General features: G+C 45.8%; 1 protein-coding gene across 1 annotated transcript in view; it reads left to right on the forward strand.

Moving 5' to 3' along the window:
- Nucleotides 1–21,262, forward strand: part of ADCK1 (aarF domain containing kinase 1) — a gene marked incomplete at its 3' end in the record, with an annotated part of 56,892 nt that overhangs the window by 17,195 nt on the left and 18,435 nt on the right. The window contains exon 3 of the mRNA XM_010018731.1: nt 11,302–11,505. Coding sequence (XP_010017033.1) covers nt 11,302–11,505 — 204 coding nt within the window. The remainder of the gene's footprint in view (nt 1–11,301; nt 11,506–21,262) is intronic.

A 21,262-nucleotide genomic window follows, 5' to 3' on the forward strand; every position in this document is an offset into this window, starting at 1 on the left:
GCACTTTTGAAAGTAGAACTGTGCTTTGCCATTGATGATGACTTACTGGCACCGCAGCCACTCTCTATCTGTTGGATGTGCTGCTATGACAGTCACTGCAGTTTTTTGGAATTGACAGCGTAATCCCATGGTTGTTCTCTTTCCTGACTTCCTCGTCAATCCAATACTTCTAGGTATTTCATGTGTTACTGTCTCTTTCCTCTTCAGGCATCCCGTTCCTGTGGGAAGAGATGTGTACTTTAAAGGTCAGAGCTTCTCAGATTAAAGAAGGGGAAAGGAATCTGCCTCTGTCCATTTGGTAAGGGGCTGTATTGAGATCTCTAGAGAGACTGCAATGGAAACACTTCTTTCTGGGTTCTGTAACCAAGCTGAATGCTAGTGCCCATCTTGTGTGGCTGTAAGGTGGGGGGCCTGCTTGCTCTGCTCCCCAGCCTTGGAGTCACCTACCAGGCAAGAAGTTGCATATGTGCAAGGGGGAGAAGCTGCTGTTGCACGGCTTAATTGGCTGACATTGACTCAGATAGGTCCTGACTGGAGGTCAGCTGTGACGTGCAGCTGGTAGGGTGGGATTCGACTATTGGGAAGAGAAAAATGTCAGCCCAGATTCTTCGGCATTGACAAAGTGGATGTGACGATTTCTCCCCTGCAGCTGCAGTGGCTGCCTCTGCGCTTCCTTCTTCCCTGCACACCCACACTGGGAGAGCAGACTGTGTGAAGCTACCCTGTCTTGACCCTCAGCTGCTGAACTAGATGAGACTTAGCTGAGCTTTGTCCATCTTTCCTTCAATGCTTGGGCCATCCATCCTGATAAACCTCACCTTTCAGTGTGTTTTTCAGCGTATCTTCTGTTTGTTGGTGCTTCCTGTGGAATCCATGGCTTTTCCAGCTCCTTTTTATTGCAGGATGGGGTGTGGGGACTAAAGGAAGAGCCTGTCAGATACCCATCCTCATCCCTGCCTCTAGGTTCACTCACTTTTCTTTGAAGGCCAGGAACATTCAGCATTGAACAGATTCCCTTGATACTCATTTAATCTCATCTCCCACCTCTTCACTAATCCTAGTAGCACCCTGTGTGTTTCGCTTCCCATTTACAGTGTCTGACCTCTTGAGTAGCTGGAAAATGTGGCCAGGTCAGCCTTCCTGGGACCATCTTGTTTTCTTATTGAGGACAAATCATGAAACTCTTTGTCTTCCATACCATACTGATTGATCTGTCTTGCAGTGGCTCCTGGTCCTGGTTTGTTTTGCTCTCCCTACTCTATCTGGGACTTCAGACTTTTTGGAAGTGAAGACATGATCTCTACACCCCTCTCCCTGATGTGAAGCCTCCCTATACACAGCTATAACCGTATGAGCTTCAAGGAGAGCTGTTTCCTACTGTGGCTCTGTTCAAGCTCTTCTCCCCTCCCTCACCATGGCCCATGAGTAGCCCTCACTTCCCATGGACACAGCTGTCTAGGAGTGTTCTCCCTTCAGGTCATTTTTGCTGCACAACTTCATCTAGTGCTGTTCAGTCAACAGTCTATGGTTTCTGTAGGGTGTGGCAGCAGCTCCTGCTTAGGGAACACTCCTGAATGTAACACACATCTTGGTTGATCTTTTCCTTATAGCAACTGAAAATAGCAAATAAAACAGGGGTTAATAGGACTGGTGGCTGGGAGCCCCCCACTACAGCTAAGCACAAGGGCCTATAAGATGGTGTCTTTACAGCCCTTCAGCTTGTTTTCACTGCCATCTCACATAGTCTGATCCAAGCTGAGTGGAATTAATTTCGTTAGCAAGATTTTGATAGATGCTGTGTCAAATCTATTATAATTTCACCTGCCTCCATAACAGGAGCTGCAGGCACTGTGATCAGTGGATCGAGACATGTGCCTAATTTCGCTGCGGCTTCTGTAAATGTCCCTGTGCCTTCTGCAGCATGCTATTGAATTACTTCCTATTCTCTGTGGGTGCTCTGCAACGAAGCACAGAACAGATCTCTTTGTACACCAACTCTATCAGGACAACAAGGCACTGAAGGCGGTTTTGGAAGTCTGCTGACTTGCAAGTAGTATACATCTGTGTATAAATATGTCTGGTCCTTTCTTCTCATGCACATCTGATCTGATCCTTATGTGTAAATACCATTCATGTAAGTGTACATGCCCCAAGAAAGAGCCTGTGTGAGGGACCTGTTGTACAGTCACAGGGTAAAACAGCTTCAAGAGCAGAACCTTGTTCACTGGAGGTGGTGTCTGTAAGTGTAAAGGACTCAGCTTGACTCCAATTCCTGTATTCAGCAGTTTGATCTGAAAGCGTTAGTGAGAGAGAATAGGCAGGTAGTGCTATAGCCACAAAAGTGGTATGTCCAAGTTATTTTAGCATGTTACCGTTCCTTTCCTGTGCTGCTTGTTCTTCCTGCTCAAGAGACCTGGACAGAACAGTGCATTATATCATAGAGGTGTCTAGAGGGGAAACAGCTGTTCCCTTCTGATTTTTCTCCTAAACTGCCCTGCAGATAACTAATTGCAGCTCAGTTGCTTCTATTAGCTATTTACCTAAAATTGAGCTGGCTAATGAAAATGTTTCTAATTAATACGAGGCAGATTAAAACTCATTACAGGAAGGTCGTCAGTAATGAGAGGTAATCAGAGCACAAGTGACCGAGCTTGGAGCAAAATGAAGATGGAACACAAGCAGGCGATCGGTGCTGGTTGTGTGTGCAGTAGCCAGTAAGGGCAGGGTTCAGCAAGGTGGCTGCTGGTGCTCTGTGCTGTGGTTGAGCAACACTGCTGCCTCTTCTCCAGAGCAACTTGGGAAGTGACTGGCTGAAGAGATGGACCTCAGCCCAGTGTAAATGTTTCCTGAACCAAGTGGCAAGGGGTTTGTTGCTAGGCCACCCTTTAGTCATGTGTACGGATTGTTAGGAACCATGTTGTGAATTAGGGTATTAGCAGGAAGAACATGGGAGCATGTGTAGTGTAGGTAGGAGATCAGTATTAGTGTGTGCTCGTGTTCAGATGATGGCTTGGAGGGTGGGAGCTCGCATGTCTGTACGCATGAAATGTGCTCACCTGGGTTTGGAAAAAGTCCCTCATGATCTCCAGGGAAGTTTTTCACAAATCATGAGATATGTTTGCTTTAATTTCAGCTGCCTTCAGCACTGGTGATGCAAGGCCACAGCACCAACACCAGATTTCAGCTGTCTGACACAGGTTCACTGTGTATATCCTTCCATTTGTACAGCGTTCACTGGCCATCCTCCTAGTTGTGTGACTCCTTGTTCCTGTGTTTGTGAAACTGAGAAGCTAAGAAATTGTCGCTTTAATATAGGCAACCATCTCTGTCCTTTATCCTTTGCAGGCTATATAGCTCCCTTCTCACTTCCTGGCTGTCCCAATGGCAACCAACTTGTGCCAGAATACCTGAAGGATCTTGATCTCTGCTATGAGAGAGACTAGAACTATTTTGAGCTATGGAAGTCAAAACTGAGAATGAGGGGGATGCCTTTTTAACCAGGGCTTGCACCAAGGGGAGCTAACTGAAAAGTGTAGGTCTGAAAAGGTAACAATGTTCCTGCCTAAGTGGGAACATATGGAATGCCCTCCTGTCATATGGGCAGAGAGCCATAGGTAGATCTTTAGGAATGTTATACATAATTTACACAAATAATGAATTATTAGATAGTGGGGTGCATTGCACCAGGAGTTAATCCAATTCCAAAGATGAGGACGTGTCCATAATCAGCAGTATGATCAGTTAGTATAGTGTAAGGAAGCATTTGAATGGGAAATATCAGATGTACCTAGGAACGAGATTTTGTAAAAGGCAGGCAGGAAAGGTAATACAAAAAGGAGGCAGTAACAGTTCCATTTAGAGTTGTGTGTTCCCTGCAGCATCCCTGCTGTCAGTCAGTTTGATTACCAGGCTGATAGTGAAGGCTATAGTAATTTATATTAATTGTATGTTTATATAGGTATGTTGGAAGAGATAACAGCCCCTTAGATGCAACTACACTGTCATTGCAATGGGTTCTATGTTTTCTATTGCTGTTTTTAAAGCACCCAAGTACCCTATTCACTTCACCAGTAGCTATGTCCTCCCTAAACATCTTCACAGGTCTTTTGGCGTAGCACTCAATTTCAATCTATCACTGTGCTAGTGTCACTGTCCACTGAGGTGGACATCCTTGCATTCCTCTCATTTGTGCTGTCCTGGGTTATCTAGAGCTGTTCTGTAGTTTTAAGAGTTGTGTGCACATGGCCCTGTCATTATCAGGGGTGGAAGAGAAAAGGGCTGTGGCCAAATTCCTCTCCTATCTTCTCTGACATGTCTTCTCTCCTTCCTCGACTTACTGTATTTTAGGGATACCCACTACAGAGGTGTGGTGACATCTTCTCTTCCCTCTGTACGGAGTTCAAGGGGCAGCCTGGCTCTTCCAGTCCAGTCTCCTGCTACCGCAGGTATTCCTGCAAAAGCTGTCTCGTCCAGGATGCCTGACAGTGTATATGCCTGACACGCTTCCACACACTGTGTGCCACAGGATACTTCCCAGCATCCCAGAGGCTTAATATGAAAGACCATAAGCAGCAGTTGTGCTATGCCATGGGAGGAAAGCAGGAGTCCCATCACGAATGTCCCAAGTCCTTGCAATGGCAGGTAATTTAGTAAATACAGAAGATCCTTGGAAGCAGGTTGAACCCCAGCAGAAGGGGTGACTGATTTAACCGGAATGTGGGAGCTGAATACACTAAATAAATTCTTTAAAGATTTTAATGATGCACCCTGTTTGCATTCTGTCTCTCACTGTGGGCAATCAATAGGGTAATTTTTGTCTCGATGCCTCAAGCAAGACTGTTTAAAGCTCTTTAGACATTTTATTACATGTAATGTCCTTATGAGTCTGTAAAATGGGGGATAGTGATTCTGAGTTTTGTAAAGAGCTTTGTAAAAGCACTTTTAGAGATGAAAAGCTCCATATAGAATTGCATATGGGTGTTCTATCATAAATGTCTAAAGCCTTTCTGAATTCCATTAAACTCTTGGCTTCTCTGTCCTCTGACAGTGAGTGCCACTGGTTAATGCTGCACTGTGCAAGATGGAATGTAAAAAAACCCTACTTTTAAAAGGTTGTCGTTTTGTGGAATGCCTTATTATTTCCTGTTTTGTGAGGCTGGAACTAGGAATGGGAGATTTTATTTTTATTATTTCATATTACTCCTCTCTCTTATGCATCAATTCTCTCTAATCTGAACATTCTCTGAACATTTCAGATCTCTTTTTATAGACTCTTTTCGAGTTCATGATTGTATTTTCCTTGTCCTTCTCTATCCTCTTTTTTTTTTTTTTCCTTGTACTTCTTTTTTGTGATTGGATGTCCAGAATCCAAGGTGAGGTTGTGCTTTCAATTTATACAATGGCACTTTGGTATTTTTAGTGTTTTTCTCTTTTTCTCTCTTAACACAGTCAAACAGCTTGTTTGGGTTTTTCTGACCCCCACTGTGCATTGAGCAGGTGCCTTCACTGAGCCGTCCACAACAATGTGATACAAGTGTTGGGTGGTTACAGTTAATTTTAGAGTCCATCAGCTTGTGCAGGTGGGATAAACTGCACCTTCCAATATGTGTAACCTTACAGCCATCTATGGTGAGGGTGATCTGCCAGTGTATTAACAGTTCACCTGTCTTTGGTAGGGACCTGGCAGGACTTTTTTCTCCCTAGTGGTGAATAATTTTTGTTGCATCTCATGGAATTTTTGTCACTGCACTGTTTTCTCCTCTGCCAGATCACATTAGCAGGGAAATCAAACCTTGGTGTAAGAATGGTTGTAATGGGGCACTCTGCTGTCTGCTTATGACAGCGATGCAGGCCAACCCATTTCCGCCCATTCTGGCTCCTGTGTGCTACTTGGACCCGTTTCCCTTTTCATCACATTTCTCAGTATTTCCAGTGCTAGTTCAGCCTAACTGGAAGTAACAACACTGCAGGTGGTAAACAGACAGGGCTTCTGCAGTATCACCCTGTCTAAAAGAGCTCAGAGCAGGTTGAAATGAAGCTGTGGTAAAAAACCCACAAAACTTGCAGCCTTGTCCTAACTAGAGTCCCCCACTGCTGCTGCCTGTAGTGCTGGGCTTGGTGTTGCAGAGAAGGAATTCTGAGCTGGGAATGCGGTAAAACGAACAAATGATGTTCTTGCATCTTCTCCAATAATTACTCAGTTTTCTTTTCAGTCCTTGTTAGGGAATTTACTGAAAGCCACTTGAAAGTCTCATTAAATTATCTCCCTTTTCTCTTCTGTTGACTATTGCATTAACATGCTCAGAGTATTTTGGTGGACTGGTGAAGAATTATTTTTTTCCTCTCAAAATCCCTGTTGGCTTTTTTCTGCCATACCACATTTAGCTAGATGATTTTTAGTAGTCTCTATAATTATTGTCTTGACTAATTTAGTTGATACAGAATAAAAGTTGGCAGGACTATAATTTCCCAGATTACTCTGGATTTTTCTTAAAAATGGGGCAACATTTGTTCCCCTTTGGTCCTCTGGAAGCTGACAGTTTTAATATGCGATCCCATTTTTATTATAATTATTAGCATCTTGGCTGCTTTTTTAATTAATCTATACTTTTTATCTGATTGAAGTTTCCAAGGTATTTTCTGGAGATGTCTTCCTAGAAATGCTGTCCTGGAGAGTGTATCTCCATTGTAAGTAGCAGTGGGCAGGCTTCTCCTCAGCATCCTGCCTCATGCAGGGAACTGACTGCAGCAGGAGAATCACAGAATGGTTTGGGTTGGGAGGGACCTTAAAGATTATCCAGTTCCAATCCCCACTTCCACTAAACCAGTTTGCTCAAAGCCCCATCCAACTTTGCCTTCCAGGGATGGGGTATCCACAACTTCTTTGGGCAACCTGTGCCAGTGCCTCACCACCCTCACAGTAGAGAATTTCTTCCTTATATCGAATCTAAATCTCTCCTCTTTAAACTTGTCCTATTGTAAAAAGGAGTTGTGCCCTTGTAAAAAGTCCCTTTCTTGTAGCCCCCTTTATGGTCTCCCCAGAGCCTTCTCTTCTCCAGGCTGAATAAGCCCAGCTCTCTCGGCCTGTCTTCATTGGAGAGGTTCTCCAGCCCTCATGATCATCTTTGTGTCCCCTCGTATGGACTTGCTCTAATAGGTCCACATCCTTCCTATGCTGGGGGCCCAAGAGCTGGACGCAGTAGTGCAAGTGGGGTGTCATGGGAGGGTGCCTCCTTTCTCTTGCTAGGTCTCATGAGTGAGCATCACATGGTGTGGAGCTGTTACTGCTCACCTGTACAAGAGTGCTCTCTGGTATGGAGGTGAGAGGAGGGGCAGCCCTTCTAGCCATGAGCTCTGGGTGAAATCCAGCCTGACATCCTTTGTGAGATGTCTGTGTTCACATGTTCTGGAGGCAGCACTCATCACCAGGAATTTTTGGTGACTTGTTTGTTATGTCTGTGACTTAACTGTGTTTCAGGTTTTTTTCTCTGCATTCCTAACCCTCATTTCACGTTTTGCCAGCTCTGAATATGCCCTTCAGAGTTAGAATGACTTTTCTGAGGGCTTTCTTATGAGTAGTGGCTTCCACCACATACCTTACTGTCTCTAGTGGCCTTTCTGAGCCCTTTTGTCACTAGGTATGTCACCAGATACTCAAGTTTTCACCTGTATATTTTAACCTTGGTATTTATTTTCTTCTGAATTAATTCCTTTACTTTTAAAACCAGATTAGCATCTGCTAATCTCTGACACTTGCCTATCTGATGCTCTGAAAAGCAATTCTTTGCGAAGGTCTCTGTGAGTAAAGGCTTCTACAGAAGCATCAAAATGACTTGAGAAGCCAGGTCTGCTTGTACACCAAGGGTAAATTAAAAGATGTCCCTTTGCAGCTCCTTGATAGCTGAGTATGTGCTTCATCCCAGAGGTGCCTCCTCTCCATACCTAACAATTGTTACTTTCACTATAGCCTGTATGGAACAATTTTAATAATCAATGTTAATCCCAATCTACCAGGGTTTAGGTAAACCACCTGAGTGGCCAATGGAGAATTTTTCCTTCTGACGTTCAGGGAAAGGGAATGACACAGGAAGAGATGTCCATGTGGACTGAGGAAAGAACCATATACGCACTCCAGACAGGATTTGTGATCTGAAGTGCTTCCTGAGGGAGGCTTATTCTTGGTAATCCTCGGTACATGAAATGCTTCCTTTTTCTGCAGTGTGCTCTTAGGCATGATGCAGACAAGCAGCTCCGTGTCTAACTATCTGTTTTTCCCAGCTCTTTTCCCTGATAAGAAGAGTCTTCAGGTATTGCTTGTGCAACAAAGAGCAGTATCTGGGAGTTTCTGTTTACCCTGCAGTTTCTTCAAGGTAGGACAGAAACATGGCTCAACAGTATCGGACATAGTAGTGGGAATGTGGCACTCTTACTTTGCCTGTGATTAGGAGAAGGTCATCTATCAGAGAAACAAGTGCTGCATGGGTACCATGACCTATCTTGGGGAGATATAGGCAATTACTAGATAGTGTTACGAACATTTTTCTGCTAAAATTCCTGATCTGGTTGATAAGAAAAGAGACCTTGGAAGCTGCATTCACAGTCCTGCTTTATTCTTGCTGCCTCTGATATGGACTGGAGTTTTGTAAAATGTAGGGCTACAGATAGATTTCCTTCTTCTGAGACAAGCTGCCTGGTCATCTTCTGTCTCTCTAGCAAGTGCAGGAGCTGACATTCCCTGGTCCAGAAAGCCAGCCAGGGCAGCTGTCTTGGGAGTTTTAGCCAAGCCATCTGTGAGATTATGGTGGATGGTACTGTGCATGGGGGTTTTGTTCTGTGTTGTTCCTGGAGCCTTCTGTAAGGATGCTCTTGTCTCTCTTGGCCAAGGCTGCTGTGTCCACGAGGCCAGCTGGGTTCTCTACAGGATGGATAAGTTTGGAAAGGCCGAAATTTCTTCTCTCCTTGTAGTAGAGGAGAGGCTATTTCTACCTCCTTCTTAGCAGTGACTGACACGAAGATACACCCTACATCCAAGTGTGTCTACAATCAGTTGCATTTTCAGCTACCAGGGTTTTCCATCTTGTTTTTTCCATCTCCCTTGCGATCCCTGTGGTGTGGGTAGGTGCATTGGAGCAGCACTGCTGCCCCGAGCTGGCTGCCCAGCCTCATGCCCAGCACCATGCTACAGCCCCAGGGTTACCGCTGCTCTGCTGAGTCATGCCACAGCCTGGGGTCATTTGATGGGCTCCTACTGCGCCTGGGGGAGGTTGCAGGGCTCTGCTAGTATACCTGCTCAGTGCTGGGGTTTTGGAACACATCTGCAAGGAGTCTTGCCACTGTTTCCTCCTGGTGGGTTCCTGATGCTGTTTGCTCAAGGCAATGGGCTGTGGCTGCCCAATGCCTTGAGGAGGGTGGCTGGCCACTGCTTCCCTTCCCCTTCCCCATTGCTGCTGGCTGATGATTTCCACCACAGCTGGAGGCAGCGGGCAGAGGGTGATTACTGGAGCTGCAAAAAAGCTGTTTCCCTGTAATGGGCTGCACTCCCAGTGCTGCGACAAACTACCCAGCTGCTCTGTCTCCCTCCCTCCTACTGCCATTCTCTTTCATCCCATTACTCCCTCCCTGGTTTTCTTACTCTTGTTCTCTTTCGCAGCTGCCTTTCCTTGACCACTTTTGGCCTGATTTTGCCCCTGCTGCACACAGGGGAGAAGAGGGGGCCAGGGCAGAGGCTTGCTTGTTGTAGCAGGAGATTTAAAGCTGGTGTGTAAAATGCAACACAATAATAATACAGGAGACTTCAGGCACGCTCATTGCCAACGTATTTGAGAGTGCTTTTGAGCAGGCAATATGCAGGGGGAAGCTGACTCACATCGCACAGATTATACTTGCCCATGCATGCCCACCTTGGAAAGTGTGTGTGTGCATGTGTGCATCAAGCTGTCAAGTCTGGCATGCTGAGTGTGAGACTTGCACATTAGGCTTTCTCCTCACACTCCCTTAGGCCTGTGTTTCGTGCACTTGCAGCTCAGCACCCAATCTGTCCCCTGATGTGTTCCCAAATGTGAGACACTTGCCCTGTCCCGTGATGTGACACAGCACTGCCTTGCGTGGAGGGCAAAGACAGCCCCTAAATATGTGTGTGTGGTGTTCACGCGTGTTTTGGTGGAGTCCCCTCACCACAGGATCTTGGGCAGATGAGGCCTGCAGACACATAATTTGATCCTCAGTCACTTTCTGACACAGAAGCCAGAGGAATTAGGAGTGTCTATGCAGATAGGTGTCAGGCATTAGCAGGAGGTGGGTGCGGAGTTATTTTTTTGTCATTGATTTGCTTATATTTTATTAATGCTCAGGGTAAACATATCTGAAGTTTATTAAAGAGTATCGAGTATAGCTGTGTCCTTGACAGGAAGCTTTTCTAGTGAGAGTAATAAAGGCAGAATAAATCATTGTCACTGAAGGATGTGGTGGCTTGTCAGTTCTTGAGAGATAGAATGAACCTCAGGAGCTGAAATCCAGACCAGGCGAGTAGTTGGTGATGGATTTTGTCATTTTGTAGCTGAATTTTGGCCAATGTGAGCAAAGCTGGCAAGTCTTCTAATTCTTGGTTGCTAAAATCACTGTCACTGCAGACTTGGTTTGCAATGTAAGCAATAAGACCAAGCCCTGGCTGAACTGGAGGGATGTAATTGATGTAATTTCCCCGTGTGTGTGTCAGAGTGAACTGAGGAGGATGGAGGACTGTCCACATACTGTCCTCTTCACTGCCAAATAGATATCTTTAGTTTTGATTTTTAGCAGATTCTTCTTCCAAGCTGCTGGAATTTTCTGGGATGGTACCTGTAGTTTTCTTCTCACTTGAATTCACTGCACTCACACCAAGAGTCTAGCATACGTGGTTGTGGTCCTGACTTTTGTCTTTTGACAAGAGGTTCCCAAACTGTGCATTGTAGCAGTGGATCACAGTGACAAACCAGTGCTGCCCTATGGCTAGACATCATATTTTGTGCCAGGATGTAGCCCTGGGCAGAGCCAAAACCTAATGTGCTGTCACTGGTCATGGAGCCTGTACAAACAAGTGTTGAAGCCCCTTATACTCTGGAGTGTCTTGTCCTCATCAGCTTCAGCCCCTCTAAATCAAGCCAGAGACCTAGTGCTTAGCTGACGCATTAGATCATGATGCCCAAAATCAAGAAAGGAAATCTCTAGTCTGTTTAAATACTGGACAAATAAAAGGTCCCTATGTGGGTGTGTGCATGTTACAGACAGCAAAAGGGTTTGGCTGATCTTCTGGTGTCCCTGCAGGTGCATCTGCGCTCTGCTGAGCGCCTCCGGAAGCTGTGCTGTGTCAACCGAGGCACCTTCATCAAGGTGGGACAGCACCTAGGAGCACTTGACTACCTGCTGCCTGAGGAATACACCCGCACCCTCAAAGTGCTGCACAACCAGGCTCCACAGAGCACCCGGCAGGAGATTGAGCAAGTTATCCGTGAGGATCTCGGCAAAGAGGTAGGAGCAGCCATAGCCTTTGTTGGCTTCTCAGACCTCAGCAAGCCCTGGGCAGCTAGAGGAAGGAGCAAGCAGGTCCCTGGTGGCTCTCAGTTGCAAGGGGAGATCTACCTTCTCCCTGCCACTGGGAGAACGCCATGCAAATCTTCCCTGTCCATTGATGGGCATTATTGGCAAGATGAGGAAAGAAGATAACTGAAGATTAAGGGTGTGGAAGCTGCCAGGTGGAAATGGCAAGACTCAGCAGAGCAGCATACCCCAGAGGTTATGCCAAGACTAACAGGTTTGCTGGAGGTCAGGATGGAGGGCTATTTGCAACACTGAGGGGTGGGAGCTGGGGGTGTTGAAGTGCAGAACAAAGATATATTAGCAGAGCTCTGTGAGGGATGACTCTTCTCCCCTGGCTAGACTCATTCCAGATAGCACTGACAGCCCTTTACTTTCTCAAGCCCCTAATTAACCCCCAAAGAAAATAATGGCATAAATCACTTTTGGTGCTTGCAGTCAGGTAACAGAGTAGCCTAGGAGTTTGTGTCACCATTAACCCTCAGCAGCTCACAGCACTGAGATCAGAGCCAGGTGCCTGTGTTCATTAGATACAAGGGAAGTAACCACAGTATTTAGAGAGGGTGTTCTGCTACTTTGCATCTTGCCCTTACAAGATGAGGGTCCCCTTACACTCCAGCCCAGGTTGAGGGGAGGCATTTCAAGGATCACAACTGACGTGATGAGATGGAGGCAGGAGGCAAAAGTGTGCAAAGGCAATGGTAGAGGAGGTACCTGTGAGCGGGAGGAAGAGAGGAGGTTGAAGAAGGGAAACAGCGTGTGCATTCGTTGTTGTTTATAGAGATACGTGGGGCTGTTTTGAGTTGTTCTGGACTGTCTGACTGTGTGGTAAGGAGGTATGGGGGGAACATGAAGTGAAGTATTTGCACCTAGTGGGTATATTATGGGAAGATCTGTGTGGGGTGGGTCTGCCTATGTATAGTTTAAGGATCTAGGTATTGTTCAGTCAGGAATGGCAGTATTTCCCTGCAGTTTAATGGCAGAGTTAATGTCAGCCTCTGACCTGTAAGATGCTCTCTCTCTTAGCACTGCATCCTTATAGCACAGCTGGTACCAGCTGTGTTTCATACCTCAGTGGATAGATGGAGCAGGGCAAGTTGGCTGCTCCCTGCAGACCCCTGCTACTCCATGGACCTCAATCCTACAGCCTTCCCTTCACAGGAGCTGCAGAAAGCCACCCCGAGGTTGGCCCCCATTAAGTTACCACAGCAGCCACCTCTGGCTCAACTTGTGTGGTGTCTCTCAGAGGTGGAGGCTGATGCTCAGAGGTGGGCCTTTTTCTTTCTTATGCCCTGGTGTCTTTCAGTTTTTTGGGACCTAGATGAACCCTCCATGCCTCATTGATTCCTAGCGAGGCAGCTCAAATCCAGTCTCCACAGCAGCCTTCCCTCTTAGCATTCACTTCAGCCACATGGGCAGAGGTGGGCAATATTTAATTTTAAAGAGACAGAGAGAAGGAGAAAAAAAAACAGGTAGAAATGGGAAGAAAGGAGTAGAGAGGAAATGTTAATGAGAGAGAGAGCGAGCGATGATAAAAGAGAGAAATTAAGAGAATGACATAGAAGTAAAGGAGCTGTTGAAACTGGGCAATATTAAAAGCTGAGGTAAATGGCCATGTCCATTAGTTACCAAATCAAGGTATTTAAAAACAGAAAGGATTTGGAGAATGTAATGCACCAGCATTGTCTTTGCTGGAGCCAGAGGACTTAATAGGTTTACTTCAGGAACAAATTTAATTCCAGTGTAACTACATCCTCAGTACATTTTAAATATGATATATTTAGCTGAAATACAGATGGAAGAAGGTCAAGGTGGAGTGTTAGGACAGAGGAGACTGCAAACAGGGATCCCGAAACCTTCCCCTTTGGGGCCAGCATCACACCTGTGAACTTGCAATTGAATTCAAATAGAAGAGAAAATGAGGGAACCTAGGTCTAATCCTGCTGCTGTCAAATACAAATAGCAACTGGAAATACAGAGATAGCTAGGGAGGAATATGACAAGCTGACAAATTAGGCAAGAGCTTGCTGAAGTGTATGAAGACCAAAAAACCCAATTTTGTGTATAGAAACATCTTCAGTCAGTTAGGAATGGTCTATCTTCTGATGTGACCTACTCCTGATAATCTTACCAGAGGGTTGGATGTTTGACAAATGGAGTGGTTTTGTGGCTAAAACCATGGAAACCATGCCAATCGGGCTGATCTTCCAGCAAAGACAGAGGGCTTGTGAGGTAGATTTACACCAGTTCAACATGACCCTGTTGCCACCACGCGGACTTTCTAATCTAAGCCGTAGTGGTTTGGCTAAATGATTGTGGGAGGTGATCATTGTCTTGAGTCTTGTATGCAAGCAATTGAAGTGGGGGGATTCTCAGGGCAACACGAGTAGTAGCCATGGGAGAGGCTGGTCAAAGAAATCTTTACAATGACTCGTGGAAATGATCACCGGAAAGATCATAGTGTCTTTTGGGGAAATGGTGGAGACACCACAGGTTGGACCTTTTCTGGATATATTCCTTGGAGCAGTTGCGAAAAGCTGTGTGAATAAGAATGGCTGATGTGATATGAATGAGAGTCTCTCCTACCTCTGTTTTCATCTTCCTTGCTTGAACAAGGTGCTGAAAGTGAAAACGCATCAAGTGTGGAAAACGAAAACGAAGCGGTGTGTTCTTTTGAGTTTGCAATGCCCCAAGAAGTCCAAGAGGCAGTACAGGCTCCATTGGGAGCTATTCACACATGCTCTGTGTGTGAATGTGTTGGTTCTAGGGCTTGCTTTGTTCAAAGTTGGGAGAAAGGGCTGGGGAGACTTGACAGTCATCTCCGCGGAAGCCAAACTGTATAAAGGGCTTAAATAGACGGAAAGACAGTCGTTTGGAAAGATGTCAGTCTAGCTCTGCTTTGTGGGAATGCAGGTAATGGGAAGTAGTTTCTAATGGCTTGATTAGCCAGCACCTCCAAGGAGACCATAGTTTTCATCCACAGTTAATTGTAGCTTTTACCTGTTGTTCAAGGACTATTTTGCCATTTGTAAGAAACCTGCAGCCATACAGTAATGGAGCTTGCTGATTGAGCAGGGCAGGATATGTCAACAGTTTGACTGTGATTTCTAAGCAAAGCACATGTGGTAGAGGAACCTTCTGTGCTGGGTTTGTGAAGCAGGATGCATTTTCACAGTGATGTTTGGAGAACCCAGCTTTAGGTTAAAGGGCTTTGCTCTCCTTGGATTCCTCCCGTTGTATCTGGCATGGCACCAGTGCTGCACTGTAAGAAACAGATATTCCTCATCTGAGAAGTCATTGTCCCTGCAGCAAAACTGTGGTTAAGAGGAGTGCTGCTCTTTGTTCCTCCAGTTTAAATTGCTCCCAAGATTCCCAAGGTGTTTTCTGGGTTGGATACACAAGTGTTATTCATCCACTGTTGAAATGTACCCATATACACCTGGGAGCATGGTCACTGCAACAATGTGCAGCAATGCCACATGGCCATTTGACAGGGAGGGACAAAAATCGTATGCCCATGTGAACCTGCCATGAGAAAGATTTAAAATGAGGCTGCAGCAAGGTGCTAGTTCCCGTAGCAAGAGACTTCTCTGCCCTCGAACTGTTGGAGTATGAGAAAAGACAGAGGGAATGGAAGAGACTCCCTTGTTTACTCCTATTTCTGTATGCATTCTTGGTACAGCATGGCAGCCTTTGCTGTGCCAGAGACAGGGAGAAGGATGGACTGATTCCCTTCCTTCTGGGAACCATTTTAAGCTCTAGTGAGACATATGCTTATTTCTGATTTGCAGAATGTCCTGGGTTCAGCTACAGCAGTCATTTTTTCTCCTTCTTAATAGCTGGTGCAGTGCTGTGTTTCTTGACTTTCAGTCTGGGAACAATGCTGATAACACCGATGGTTTTAGTTGTTGCTCAGTAATGTTTACTCTGACCAAGGACTTTCTCAGTCTCGTGCTCTGCCAGGGAGGAGGGGAAGCCAGGAGGAAGCAGAGACAGGACACCTGACCCAAACTGGCCAAAGGGCTATTCCATACCACAGCACGTCATGCCCAGTATAGAAACTGGGGGGAGTTACCCGGAAGGCCCAGATCGCTGCTCGGGTCGGGCTGGGTATCGGTCGGCGGGGGGTGAGCGGTTGTGTCCTTTTCCCTTGTTATTCCTCTTATCGTTATTATTGGTAGCAGTAGTGGTTTGTATTATACCTTAGTTACTGGAGTGCTGTTATCTCAACCCGTGGGAGTTACATTCCTCCGATTCTCCTCCCCATCCCTCTGGGAGCAGGGGGAGGAAGGAAGAGGGGGGGAGTGAGCGAGTGGCTGCATGGTTCCAAGTTGCTGGCTGGGCTTAAACCACGACACAGAACTATTGAAGAAGTGTTCAGCCCTGTGGGAGAGCAGCTAGGCCTTCAATAGGCTGTTGGGTGTTACACTCCATGTCCTACAGCATCTAAGTTGTTCCCAAGGGAATATGAGCCACTTTCTGTAGTTGACTCCGTATGTTGCCCTAGAGAAGATGCATTTACCCTGCCAGATCACAAGGTCTTCAGGTCATGATGCTGCAGATCCTGTTGTAGCCCCAGAAAGCCTCTTCCCATGCTGGCAGTGTTGTCTAACCCATCCGGGATGCCAAGACACTTGCCTGCTTCCTCTGATGTTGCACAGCTTTGTGGTTGAGAGTTCTTCCCAAAAGCCCTGATGTGTGGCACAGTCCGTGCAAACTCGTGGTTGCTTGGGGCTGTGGGACTGATGCTGAATGGCTCTACTGAACACCCAGGTCTCCCATTGTTTGTGATTCTGATTCTGCCCTTAAGTACCCTACCCCAGCATCTCTGTGCTGGGGTGCCCTGTGAAGCTGGCCCTTGCATACATCACTAGCAGACGTGGGAAAACTAAATTTGGGTCAGCAAGAGTCTCTTCTGCCTGCTATGGGTGTTACATACATCACACGAAATCGTCTCTTCCTACCCACCCACCATTACCCGCCAGAGTGGAGGCTGGGCTGTGGTGGCTATTACTTGACAGTATGAGGGCCTGGGAAGTGGGACAGGAGAATTTGGCCCTTCACCCACCCCTCCTCTGAGCCTCTCTCAGTAGGCCCTGACAGGCTTCCAAGCAGCCGTCAATAAAAAGCACATTTGGATTAAAACTGTAATGAGGAATAAAAAAACTTCACATTTTTTTCAATAACGCAGGATATAAAAAAGAGATTTTTATCAATTATGAAAAGGATTTTGGCCATAAAAAGGTAATTTAAAGAGTCTGAGATGGATGGTGAATAGCATTAATGTCACCCAGAACAAATGGGCCCGCATTACTCAACTGAAAGGCAGGAGTGGCTGCCTGTGCAGGTCCTGCTGCTGCTGCAACCTCTGCTGTTCTCTCCCTGCCCTGTCTCTGGTAAGAAGCCCCAGTCACTGTCAGATCTCAGTGTATGCCAAGCTCTCATGTATGCAGTAGCTGCCCAGAGCCACTGCTCCTTTGCTAAGGGCAGATGGGAAAACCAAACAGGGAGCAACGTAGGGCTCAGGTAGCCCACCTTGCTTTGTTCCTTGTGTCGCGGCTTGCTCCATTTGCAAGCTCCAACGTTACTGACCCTTATTGTCACGCCAAGGACAACCTGGTGTCCCTATTGCCAGGGGAGCTTTGAGACAGGGTACTCCTCCTTCCATGATTTTTTTCTCTGCTCACAGGTCCAGAGAGGATCTGGCTGAGTCCTGCTCATGGCAGCCTCTTCCTGGGTGCTCTAAGCCCTATTGTCTAAGAGAGGGAAGGTTTTGTGGATAGACTAGAAAATAATCTCCTTTGACTTCCTTCAGTCTAATAGGTTTACAATACAAGCAGTTAACAGTGGGTTTTCTGTAAGATTTTTTTGGAGGGCGTTCTGCAAGGAAATGCGAAATTGGAGATCAGAAAATGCAATGGGGAATGGCCTGGTAAGGAGTAGTTCTGATCTGCATGCTTAGGGTCATTTTTTTCTTTAATTTAAAAAATGTTTAGGTGCCTGGGGGTTAGTGTATGACGTACCTGCATGGAATTTGTTGGCTGTAGTGTCTTGTGTGCAGATGGTAAGCTCTCCTCAGCACGGTTTTCTGAGAGTTTTGATGACACTTCAAGTGTTGCTCTGATACAAATAGATCTTGGCTGGCAATGCACACCACAGCTGTGTTGGGCTGTGTTTGGTGTCCATGTCCTGTGGAGGTGGTGGATGTGTTGCACAGCAGTACTCTAGCCATTGGCAGAAACCGCCTCTCAGCACACGAGTAACCTTTCCAGGTCCAGACAATCACTGGAAATCACTGTCAGTAACTGGGTAACAGTCCTTACATGGCTTTCTTGCATATGGAGGCTTCCTTTTTTTCAAACATGATGTGTGTCTCATTTGCTCAGCAATCTCTGTGCATTTATGGCAGAGCAGGGGCCAAAACACTGAGCTGCCATGTGGAGGGACTGCTGGGTTCTCTTTCAAAGCCTGCTGCTGATACAGTCAGAAATAGTCTTACTTGATGCTTCTGATCTAGACCCAAGCTGGGTTTAGAATGTCTGATTTTCTCCTGAGGGAGTAGGGAATCCTGTCATCTGCCTGCCCACTAATCTTTTAATACCCTACTTGATTCCTCCTGGTTAACATCTCCTGTTTTCTTTCAGAATTTTACATCTGCCCAGTTACTTGGCTCTTGACCCCTCAGGAACATGAAAACATGATGCAGTGCGTCTGGTGACTTTTGGCAGTAGGTTATTTGTAGATGAAACAGATGACGTAAGATGAAATAAGGAGTTATGGAGCCTGACCTTGACATATTTGCATTTTCCTAACGCACAGAGTAGACACATAGCATTTTTATGAATTTTTAAGATGTACAGTGATCCAATAAGGTCTGTTTTATGGCACTTCTGGGATCTGTCTGAGAGACCGCTCCTGATTCCATGGAAGGATGCTGAGCTATAAAAGCACTTTAACCCTGGCTGGAGCTGTTCCTCCCTGTAAAAAAGCTGCTATGAGTGAGAGCATTGGAAATTTCCTCATGGGAGGCCTCACATTCAACATGCTTTTGTGTTTTGAGAATTGAAGCAAAAATTGGGATCTAAGGGGTCTCAAAGATCTTTCCACCATTAGTGAGCAAGGCCAGCCTGAGAGAGAGGAAGTTTTCTCATGTTCTCTTTGGAAATCAAGTTGTGTTTGTGAACATTAAGCACATTTTGCACTTATTTTCTGTAAGCTTTGCAGTGCTTTCTTTTACAGGATGCATCATTCAGAGCCAAACCTGTGAAGCTGTCTGTGACAACTGAAGCAATAAACTCACATGAGCTATTGCTTGTGCCAGGAGAGCTCAGCTGAAGCAAACCCATGAGTTTCTCCATTACAATGCTCACATAACCACTCCATCTCAAATTGGCACATTCTTGGAAGAGGCTGTTCAGCACCAACCCTTCCAAATTTCAAATTATTAGTAGAAAATATACATTAGTTGGCTCATTTCAGATAATGAATGAAACTGAGGTGGTATCAGTTGTGAAAGCTAATTTTGCCAAACACCTTATTGGATGTAACTGATTGGTTCAGGTCTATTAAGTGTTATTCTCATTTATCAAGAAAGGCTGGAAGGAGGGTAGAGCAACTAAAATTACCAGGGTTTGTTAAGAGGCATTATACTAAAGAAGTCTCTCCATGTAACTTTTGCTGCCTTGTCCTTTGTGAACTTGCTAGAGCCTTTGCCCCAGCTGCCAGGAAAACCTCTAAGCCCATGCCTCCTGTTCTAGGCTGTCCTTGTTTCCAGGCCTTGTCTCTCCATTGCCTACAGAGCCATAGCACGCTGGTGACAGTGTGTTGGGTCGACCATTTCCAGTGACTTAGTGTCCTGTACCCAATGAAGGAGGAGATGCAGCCTGACCAGTAGCACTCTCCAGGCTACTCTCTACAGGGCATGTCTGGACTGAATCGTAGTCATCGGCCCTTTGGTGAGGTGGCTCCCCAGGTTATGATGAGGTGTTTTTTGAGATGGGTGCCCCTGCTTACAATAGATAGAATCAAAAAACCTGCTTTACCTCATACACAGGAACCCAATGGTTTTGAACTGTAGGAAACAAAGCTAGATACCAGTCAGCATTTAGAGGCTCTGTCCTGTTCTTATTCCAGAGCGGACTCTGTTGTTCCATCTGTTTTTGAGCTGAAGTTCCCAGGGAAGAAAGTAGGGCAATTGGATTCTGTCTCTAGAATAGTAGGTTGCTGGATTGCTCAGAAATGCATGTGAATTAATCAAAATTAACCCCCTACCTTTGTTTCCTTAGCCCACTTTTCTCCTTGTAACAACCTCTAGCAGTACACCCTGGGGGTGCCAGAGGAGGACTTATATCCGAGAGGGAAGACAAACGAACTGTTTCCCACTGCACCCCAGACTGGCAGCCCTTCCCTTTGCAACGCTTGTCAGCCTGCAGTGGCAGCAGCAATGCTAGGCCTGTAAGTGTAGCTGATTTATGTTAACTGTTGAAATGATAATGTTTAATCTGTAAAGTGCTAATCTATTTTTTATGTTGATTATGAATAGGCCAGCTGTGCCTACTTTCCTATTCATAGAGTTTAGTGAACAAGCCCATTTCACAGGCTGGGTTTGGAGTGTGATTTACATGAGAGCAAAAACTGCTTTAAGGAGAGTAAATCAGCTGAGTTACATCAATGAACCAGGGTTCTGGCAGGCCAACAAGATGTGGGGGCAAGGGAAAAAACATGGGAAGAAGAGGAGGAAGAGACAGATAATAAATAAACTGTAGAAGGAGGAGATGGATTAGAGCAGAGTCTTGAAAACTAGGGGAAATATGGGCAGGAGAAGAAAGGAAACGTTGATACTCAGATGAAGGATAGACAAGAAGGAAATAGGAAAGTATGCCAGTGGCTTAGCGGAGGGCTTTCCTCTCTGGACTAGTGCAGAGAGCTCTGAACTCCAGGGTTTGTATGACTGGTCATTAGGGGATGCAAGGAACCCGTTTCCCAGCATGGTGCCAGTGATACTGTTGGCAAAGTCGGTTGTGGTTTTAATTTGCCATGCAGTTGTCTGTCTTAAATGACTTTTCTGGATCTCTGTATGTTTTTTCTGAGAGTAGACTGTAAAGGATACAAACTACAGGGTCTCATCCAGATCTTTTTATCATTTATTCTACCTTGACTTCTCTTCAGTCTCTGCACCTTGTTCTCTGTGGTATGGACTGCTGTACAGCTGTGCTGCCTGCATTGACTGACCTGCCAGGTGTGCTGATGTTTCAGTATCCCATCAAGGCACAGTCAGCACCAATAACTGGCTTATGAGCTTTACCTCTTCAGCAGGGTTTTACTACCTTTTTAGCATTATTCTTCTAACATAGTGACCTCATTATATCCCTTTCCTCATACGAATTCAATTCAGACAGAGCTGCGCGCAACTTCCAGGCTACGTGTACTTCCATGTCCACCTCAGATCCTCACTGCCACTTCCTGCCCTATTACTCTGAGGCAAGGCTATGCTTCAGTGAAACTTTATCACGCATCCATCGATGTAATTATGACCTAAGCCTGAGTAAGAGACATAGCTGGGCAGAATTTGGCTGGCTTTAATTTTACTGTGGGCTTTGCCCTCTGCGTGCTTCAATTGTACCATGCCTCTGCCCACTCTGGTCACAGGCTACTGGATTGTGCAGTGCTGCTTCTGTCATTTCCGCTCTTT

The sequence above is a fragment of the Nestor notabilis genome, unplaced genomic scaffold, assembly GCF_000696875.1.
Source record: "Nestor notabilis isolate BGI_N333 unplaced genomic scaffold, ASM69687v1 scaffold22467, whole genome shotgun sequence".
NCBI lineage: Eukaryota > Metazoa > Chordata > Aves > Psittaciformes > Psittacidae > Nestor > Nestor notabilis.